The sequence below is a fragment of the Phalangium opilio genome, unplaced genomic scaffold (genome assembly GCF_054372755.1).
Source record: "Phalangium opilio isolate 3A_F unplaced genomic scaffold, DU_Popi_V2 ptg000031l_1, whole genome shotgun sequence".
Lineage (NCBI taxonomy): Eukaryota > Metazoa > Arthropoda > Arachnida > Opiliones > Phalangiidae > Phalangium > Phalangium opilio.
In genome coordinates, this window is record NW_028324158.1 from 3,760,154 (window position 1) to 3,768,501 (window position 8,348).

The 8,348-nt window shown below is 34.6% G+C and overlaps 2 protein-coding genes across 4 annotated transcripts; both read left to right on the plus strand.

Annotated features, from left to right (window-relative positions):
- The first annotated feature begins 302 nt into the window (after nt 1-302).
- Nucleotides 303-2,605, plus strand: LOC149690081 (glutamate receptor ionotropic, delta-1-like). 3 transcript variants are annotated; one of them, XM_089869613.1, is made up of 8 exons: nt 303-370; nt 439-542; nt 661-751; nt 806-967; nt 1,025-1,148; nt 1,225-1,440; nt 1,511-1,758; nt 1,863-2,605. In XM_089869613.1, the coding sequence occupies exons 1-6, from the start codon at nt 308-310 to the stop codon at nt 1,230-1,232; spliced, it is 552 nt and encodes a 183-aa protein (XP_089725739.1). In that variant the 5' UTR covers nt 303-307; the 3' UTR covers nt 1,233-1,440; nt 1,511-1,758; nt 1,863-2,605. The 3 variants fall into 3 exon arrangements, with proteins under 3 accessions (XP_089725739.1, XP_089725738.1, XP_089725737.1); XM_089869612.1 differs by lacking the exons at nt 303-370; nt 439-542; nt 661-751; nt 806-967; nt 1,025-1,148 and having other exon boundaries at nt 1,216-1,440; nt 1,863-1,996; nt 2,482-2,605; XM_089869611.1 differs by lacking the exons at nt 303-370; nt 439-542; nt 661-751; nt 806-967; nt 1,025-1,148 and having other exon boundaries at nt 1,216-1,440.
- A 1,251-nt stretch (nt 2,606-3,856) lies between these two features.
- LOC149690082 (glutamate receptor ionotropic, delta-1-like) lies at nt 3,857-5,533 on the plus strand. The gene is made up of 7 exons (XM_089869601.1): nt 3,857-4,070; nt 4,136-4,239; nt 4,402-4,492; nt 4,555-4,716; nt 4,778-4,901; nt 4,966-5,195; nt 5,266-5,533. The coding sequence occupies exons 1-7, from the start codon at nt 4,008-4,010 to the stop codon at nt 5,515-5,517; spliced, it is 1,026 nt and encodes a 341-aa protein (XP_089725727.1). The 5' UTR covers nt 3,857-4,007; the 3' UTR covers nt 5,518-5,533.
- Nucleotides 5,534-8,348: the final 2,815 nt, after the last annotated feature.

Here is an 8,348-nt window from a genome sequence, read left to right on the forward strand (position 1 = left end):
ACAGTTCGGGCGGAAACAGCAACCGCTGTTTTGGGAAATGGCGCTGTATTGAGAAACGCGGAAACAGCAACCGCGGTTTTGCTCCACGCGGTTTTGCAAACCCCTGTTATGGGAACCGCTTTATTCCAAAACGCTCTTTTGAAAACCGCTCAACTACCCGTGAACCTTCTATGACTAGCTTCAACAAAGATATTGAACATTATTATAAGTTCGCTGTTTGGAATACGTACAACAATATCACCTGAATTAGGATTATTTTGTATTATATTGATATAGAAATTAAAGCCAAGTAGATTTCAATGTTTTTATGATGACCGAAAGGAATGATTTTAGTTGTTCTGGAAGAAGATTTAAACTAACTTTTATGAAGGTAATATTGCGATTTATTTTGCTTTATCATAATTTATTAAATATTAAATTCTATTCTTTTTACTTCAGAGCCATTACCTTCAAGTATGTGGACGATTACCTAACGGTGAACCAATTATCAGCGGAATTGAAGCAAATCTTTTAAACAGCCTTGCCAAAACCATAAACTTTACGTAAAGTATTTTGGCTATTTTTAAACCTTAAACAGTATAAGAAACCCTGGGCGAAGGCACCACAGTCTATTTTTGAATGTTCGCTGTTATATGGGATCTTGATTTCATATATTTACAGGTACGATCTTCACGAGACCAAATTTCCCCATTTTGGCAGAATGTTACCAAACAATACGTGGACTGGTGCTGTCGGACATATAAGTTCCAAAGTAAGCAATAGAAAAATTAATTAGATGTTTCATTTTTTAAATTTCCTCTGGTAGAAAGCCGATTTTGCCTTGTCAGGACTTTCTGTGACGAAGGAAAGAAGATCAGTAGTTGACTTCAGTGTACCATATATCATGGACACGTTGAACGTTTTTGTTGGTGTTAAAGATGTTTCAACTAAGCCACCCCTTTTCTTTCTGAGCCCATTTCAATTTAATGTCTAACACCTATTAGTCAACGCCTTAATTGAAAATATAGTTAATTTTTAATTTTAGGTTTGGATAGCAGTACTGGCTGGTGCAATTTTAGTTTTGATGCTCATTTATTTCATTTCGGGTGCTGAAATAAAGAGTAAACTATACGGTTTTATGCTTGTCTTCGGAATTACGGCAAGACAAAGTACTTCAAAATTTATAAAATACCAAATTTTGTTTCGATATAGAACGTGTTATTAATTTCAAGTGTTGATATTCAGAACATTAAACAACCGGCGTCATTAATCGTAATTTCATGGGTAATGACTTGCACAATCTTAACTGTTTATTATGGAAATGCACTGACAGCTTCAACTAGCGTCTCAAGCGAACAGAGTATAAACTCTCTAGACGACTTAGCATCACTTCTCAGATTGGGAACCATGAAATTTGTCATTCCTGAACACCATTCTTTCATAAATAACATTGCAAATATGGTAACTGAATTTTTAAGTTTAATAATTAGGCTTCGTGTCAATGCAATTGCGCTATTGCTATTACATCCAGCCTTCGAAACCATATGGAGACATTTTTCGACGAGTGAGTGAGATTAGACCACTCACACCTACGGATTACGCGGACATCTACGCCAGATGCATTACCACGGCTCGCGCTAGGCTTCGTATGGAGCTTACATTACTCAAGAACGGGTACCCCCCGTCTAAAATTCGAGCAGTAGGAGAACCGCTTCTTGCAATGAATACAGCCATTGCATTTCGAAAGAACTTCACTTGTCAAGGACAGTTTAACTGGGTGTAAGTATGAGTCTCATTGACTCCTGAGCTCTCCCAGTACCCTTGCTTCTACCCTTACGGACATTTATAGTAACTTTTGTGATATAAAACTATTTTTATGATAGGATTATGGCCTTGTGGGAAAGTGGTTGTTTTCAAATATGGCTAGATAAAATCAGGTTTCCTGTGAAGATGCAAGAATTGATGGTGAAGGACTCGGCGGATGTCGTAAACTACATTCGCCTGACCGATTTACGAAGTACCTTGGAGTTATTGTTCTTCAGTTATATTATTTGCATTCTCATCATCATATTTCAACTGTCCAAATCATGCTAATCGATTCAGGGTTAAAGTTTAATACCGATGGCTATTAATGAGACCTCCGTCATTCTGGAAAGCCATCATTAAAAGAATGAAAACTGGAGAAATGAAACTGAAAAAACTTTTCAAATTTTAAAATGTTAATCCGAAAATCAAAGAATAAATCATGAAATAAGATTTAAATTATTAAATCTAAGCAAAACAACCAAATATAAAACTACATTAAGAAATCAACAAAAAATGTAAAATCAATAACAGTTCGTGCAATCAAAATATTGATAACAAAATTTAAATATATATCCCGAAATTAGAAACTAAGCATAATTGTAATGATTTCATTGTACGTGTACCTAAGCTATCACTTGCTTATCAACACCATATCTAGGCCAAAAAAACATACTATGGATTATTAAAATTTCTTAGTATCATAACAGATGAAAACTAATTTCAATGTCAATCGTCTGTGGATTTTTTTAGCGCTGACTGCGTGATTGTTATTTATTACATTTCAACTAAGTCTTATGAATAAATAATATACAAGAGCAAATTTGTGGTAAGCCTTTAAACTTTATCATGGGGAATCGATCCGCTGAAGTACTAACGATTATGTTGTTTTGCAATGGATTTCTCGCATGAAAAAGAATTAACACGCAGGGAAAGAATATAGCTTATAGAACGGGCGTAGAAGTTTTTCATTATAAGATGGCCAAAATAGCCACCTCTAGGTCATTAAGTATGTTTGAATTTTGGTTTTCGGACCAAAAAAATAATCGTGGTTAAAGTACTTTTATATTCGAGGGATTATTTTTATTTTATAATACATTATTTGAAAGTTAAAACTTAATGAGTTAATACATGAATTTATTTATTAACATGAATATACATGTGTATCATTAGCCTTTCTATCATGTTATTCAGGGATGGGAGGGACCTTTCTATTACATACGTGTTTAACGTCATCGCGGTAGCCAATCAAAATCGAGACACCTGGAAGCTCGAACAGCAGACGACCAGTTTAACAAAATTGTATGAGGGATACAATTTTCGGTAAGGTTTACCAAACTGCGTCAACTGTATATTACAAATAATCGCCGATACGTGAAAAAATATCTCAACACGATGCCCGAAGGTGATTTTGATCTTTTAAATGAAACATAACTGCCTGCAATGTTTTTCCTGAAACTGAAAACTGTTGGTAAAGTGCTAGGCCTTGGCCATTAAGAAAATGAATGTAACGGTTGAAAATAAACTACTAACATTTGAATTCGTGAGAATTGATGATGTTGGTTTTTTCTGCTGTTGGAGGTAAATTAATGCGGTAGTTGATCAATTTACAAGCATAATTAGCCTTTCGCATGGCAAGAGCTTTAGCTTTAAAAACAAACCGCCGAAAATTCACTGACGTCAAGCAAACTAAGCCCCTCCCATCCCTGAATATGTAGTTTAACTAGTCAATGCACATATATATTCATGTTAATAAATAAATTCATGGTTAATAAGAGTTAATTATTTTTGAATAAACATAGTATTTTCTTTCTCAGTGTTTCTAGGCAAAGGTTTTAATGGTTAAGATTGCGTTCCCACGGTTCTCTCGACCTTATTTTTGCTTGTGAAAGTGAAGGGTATATTTTGTTTGCGCGAAAGTAAACTAAACTTTATAAATATATAATCTAAATCATTAATAGGGAGAGTTTAGGGTTAACTTGGTTTCCATTAGTTGGGCGGAAAAAAGTTTCTGTTCACGATTACCGTTGATTTGCTCGAATTCTCTCTCGAATAAATGTGACTTTTACACGCCATTCGTGTTCCATGACTAGCTACAACAAAGATATTGAACCATGCATTATTATTAGTTCGTTATTAGAAATACGTACAACAATAATATCTGGATTTGGAATATTTTGTATGATATATATTGAAATTAAAACCAAGTAGACTTAAATACCTCTATGATGACCGAAAGGAGAGAATTTAGTTGTTCTGGTAGAAGAATTAAATTAACTTTTATGGAGGTACTATTGGGCGTTTTGCTTTATTATAATATTTTTGATATTAAATTGTATTCTTTTTACTACAGAGTCAATACTTCCAAGTATGTGGACGATTACCTAACGGTGAACCAATTATCAGCGGAATTGAAGCAAATCTTTTAAACAGCCTTGCCAAAACCATCAACTTTACGTAAAGAATTTTGGCTATTTGTAAACCTTAAACAGAAGGAAGAAACCTGCCTGAACGAAGGCACTACCAAGGCTTCTTAGATATAATCTAGGGAGCCTTGTCACTACAGTCTATTTTTGAACGTTCACTTTTATATGGGTTCTTGATTTCATATACTTACAGGTACGATCTTCACGAGACCAAATTTCCCCATTACGGCAGAATGTTACCAAACAATACGTGGACTGGTGCAGTCGGACATATAAGTTCCAAAGTAAGTAATTGAAAAAATAAAATAACATTTAGATTTTTAATATTTTAAATTTTCTCTGGTAGAAAGCCGATTTTGCATTGTCAGCACTTACTGTGACTAAGGAAAGAAGGTCCGTAGTTGACTTCAGTGTACCATATATCAAGGACACTATGAGCTTCTTTGTTGGTGTTAAAGATGTTTCAACTAAGCCACCCCTTTTCTTTCTGAGCCCATTTCAAATTGACGTAAGTCTAACAACTATTATTAAACACGTTGATTGAAAATATAGTTAATTTTTATTTTTAGGTTTGGATAGCAGTACTGGCTGGTGCAATTTTAGTTTTGATGCTAATTTATATCTTTTCGGGTGCTGAAATAAAGAGTAAATTTCACGGTTTTATGCTTGTCTTTGGAATTGCAGCGAGACAATGTACTTCAAATTTTATAAATAATCCCAAATTTTGTTTTGATATAGAAAGTGTTCTTAAATTTAGGTGTTGATATACAGAAGATTAAACAACCGGCGTCATTAATCGTAATTTCATGGGTTATGTCTTGCACAATATTAACTGTTCACTACGGAAATGCACTGAAAGCTTCAACTAGCGTCTCTAGCGAACAGAGTATAAATTCTCTAGACGACTTAGCATCACTTCTCAGATTGGGAACCATGAAATTTTTCATTCCTGAACACAATTCTCTCATAAATGACATAGCAAAAATGGTAACTGAATTTTATATTTTGATAATTAGGATTCGTGTCAATGCAATTGCTCTATTGCAATTACATTCAGCCTTCGAAATCATATGGAGACATTTTTCGTCGAGTGAGTGAGATTAGACCAAGGAGAGAAACGGATTACGCGGACATCTACGCCAGACGCATTACCACGGCTGACTCTCGGCTTCGAATGGAGCTTAGATTACTCAAGGACGGGTACCCTCCGTCTAAAATTCGAGAAGTATCAGAACCGCTTCTTGGATTGAATACAGCCATTGCATTTCAAAAGAACTTCACTTGTCAAGGACAGTTTAACTGGGTGTAAGTATGAGTCTCATTGACTCCTGAGCTCTCCCAGTACCCTTGCTTCTCCCCTTACGGACATTTATAGTAACTTTTGTGATATAAAATTGTGATATAGAATTATGGCCTTGTGGGAAAGTGGTTGTTTTCAAATATGGCTAGATAAAATAAGGTTTCCTGTGAAGATGCAAGAATTGATGGTGAAGGACTCGGCGGCTGTCGTAAACTACATCCGCCTGACCGATTTACTTCAGAGTTCACATGTTTTTGGCTCTATGCCACTGACTCAGAGTATCCACGCTTCTACCCTTACTCTCTGTAGATTATAAACTTTTGTGGTTTGGCTAGATTAAAAAAGGTTTTCTACCCTTTATGTCTGTAGATTACAGACATTTATAACAACTTTGTGATATAAAATTATTTTTATGTTAATTATGAGCTTGTGAGAAGGTGTTTTTTACAAATATGACAAGATAAGATGAGGTTTTCTATTCTTATTTTCTGTGAATTACTGGCTTATAAGGGAACGTTCGTGATATAAAATTATTTTTATTATGGGATTATGGCCTTGTGGGAAAGTGGTTGTTTACAAATATGGCTAGATAAAATAAGGTTTCCTGTGAAGATGCAAGAATTGATGGTGAAGGACTCGGCGGCTGTCGCAAACTACATCCGCCTCACTGATTTACGAAGTACCTTGGAGTTATTGTTCATCAGTTACATTATTTACATTCTCATCATCATATTTCAACTGTCCAAATCATGCTAATCGATTCAGGGTTAAAGTTTAATACCGATGGCTACTAATGAGACCTCCGTCATTCTGGAAAGCCATCATTAAAAGAACGAAAACTGGAAAAAATATTAATCCGAAAATGAGAGAATAAATCATGAAATAAGAATTAAATTACTAAATCTATTCAAAATAACGAAATCGAAAACCTACATACAGAAATTAACAACAAATACAAAATCAGTAACAGTTCTTGGAATCAAAATATTGATTACAAAATTTAAATATATATCACGAAACCAGAAACTAAGCACAGTAGTAGCTAGGCTCACAATCGCACATCAAAACCATATGCCGAAGGACACACTATGGATTATTAAAAATTCTTTGTATCGTAACAGGTGTAACCTAATTTCAATATTCAATCATCTGTGGATATTTTTCTAAGCGCGGACTGCGTGATTGTTATTTATTAAGGTTCAGCTAAGTCTTATGAATAAATAATTTACAAGAGCGAGTTTGTGGTAAGCCTTTAAACTTTATCATGGAGAATCGATCCGTGGATTTTTTTCTTCTAAATCTTTCTGCGCTAAAGTTTTAACGATTAGGTTGTTTTGCAAAGGTTTACTCGCACGAAAGAGAATTAACGTGCAGGGAAAGAATATAGCATATAGTAAAGACCTACAATTTTTTCATAACAAGATGGTCCAAGGGCTGGGCTCATAAAAATAGCAGCATCGTACCGTACTTAACAGGCGTACAGACACCTCGGGATTTGCTATTTTTATAAAAAGAAACCAAAATTTCAATATGTAGTATACAAAAGAAAGAATCTAAGTTCATCTAGCTTCTATTTACCGGGGCCACAAGCACAGTATATACTTGCTTTTGCTTTTAAAATTCTTCTCAATTTCTGGCGAAATTCACTTAACTTCTGGGAATGTAATAAACACAGCCTTAAGATCATTCTTAAAACGGTTGCCAATGCACTTTTCCTTATCTCTAAATACCCCAATGTTTTTTAAAAAAATAGTCATGTTCACGCTTAAATGAGAAATCGGTTCAAAGCGATTCAAAACGCTTCCAAACGGGTAGTATTTCTGTTAAAAAACGTATGTAAAAACATCAAGGTTAGTAATGGCGAAAGGTAATCATTGTAAAGCGAATAACGTCTGAAAAGTGACCAAGATCTAAAAGCATCTGTGTTAAAGTTTTTAATTGAATAAAACCTTTTAATAAATCCATGACGTAGCAGTACTCTTTTTTAACTTAGAAAAATAATTATCAAGAACCATGGATCAAAATTTCCATATTTATGAGAAAAAGGTTTTGGTTTGGTCGAATTTTCCTCTTTAAGTTTTAAGGATTCTCCCCCATTTCGCCCAAAAACTGTTTCCCCAATTCCCATTTCTCCCAAACTCATTTGTCCCAAAATATTTTCCCCCAAAACAGAAACATTGGCTATTAATTTCCCTTACAATATCCTCTCGATGCGTGCCTTCCACTGCTTTATTAAACTTGGAGCGTATTTCGCTGTGTATCTAAAGTAACGCAATAAAAGCAAACTGAAAGATTACTACCCAACCCAACCTAACCTAACCTAACCTAACCTAACCTAACCTAACCTAACCCAACCTAACCTAACCTAACCCAACCTAACCTAACCTAACCCAACCTAGCCCAACCCAATCTAACCCAACTCAACCTAACCTAACCTAACCCAAATCAACAAGGCTAATTTTTTCTAGGTCTTTTTTATTTCTATAGGCTAAAATTATATCCCAATTTCCGGGCTTGGGCGAAACGGGAAAAAATTTTCTGAGAATTACGATCATTTAAAATTAACGTTTGTGATGTAAAATTCTTTTTATGATAGCATTATGACCTTGTGGGAAAGTGGTTGTTAACAAATAAGGCTGGATAAAACAAGTTGGGAAAACCAAAATATTACCTCTCCGAGTCAAGAGGTCTACTACTACAAACTTATTTACGTAGATATGGAATTATTTCACTTTTTTGAAGTAAAAATTTACGAAATATTGAAGCAGTATTCCAAGCATAGTGAATATACAGTAAAGCAGACGACATTTTACATCCAATAAGGATAAATCTTGGACACA

Bases quoted from the DNA above. Each gene is read 5' to 3' on its own strand.
- LOC149690082 (XM_089869601.1), top strand. From the start codon at position 4,008: ATGATGACCGAAAGGAGAGAATTTAGTTGTTCTGGTAGAAGAATTAAA. The intron at 4,071-4,135 runs GTACTATTGGGC...TTTTTACTACAG, and splicing joins TTAAATTAACTTTTATGGAG to AGTCAATACTTCCAAGTATG. The intron at 5,196-5,265 runs GTAACTGAATTT...AATTACATTCAG, and splicing joins TAAATGACATAGCAAAAATG to CCTTCGAAATCATATGGAGA.
- LOC149690081 (XM_089869611.1), top strand. From the start codon at position 1,267: ATGACTTGCACAATCTTAACTGTTTATTATGGAAATGCACTGACAGCT. The intron at 1,441-1,510 runs GTAACTGAATTT...TATTACATCCAG, and splicing joins TAAATAACATTGCAAATATG to CCTTCGAAACCATATGGAGA. The intron at 1,759-1,862 runs GTAAGTATGAGT...TTTTTATGATAG, and splicing joins CAAGGACAGTTTAACTGGGT to GATTATGGCCTTGTGGGAAA.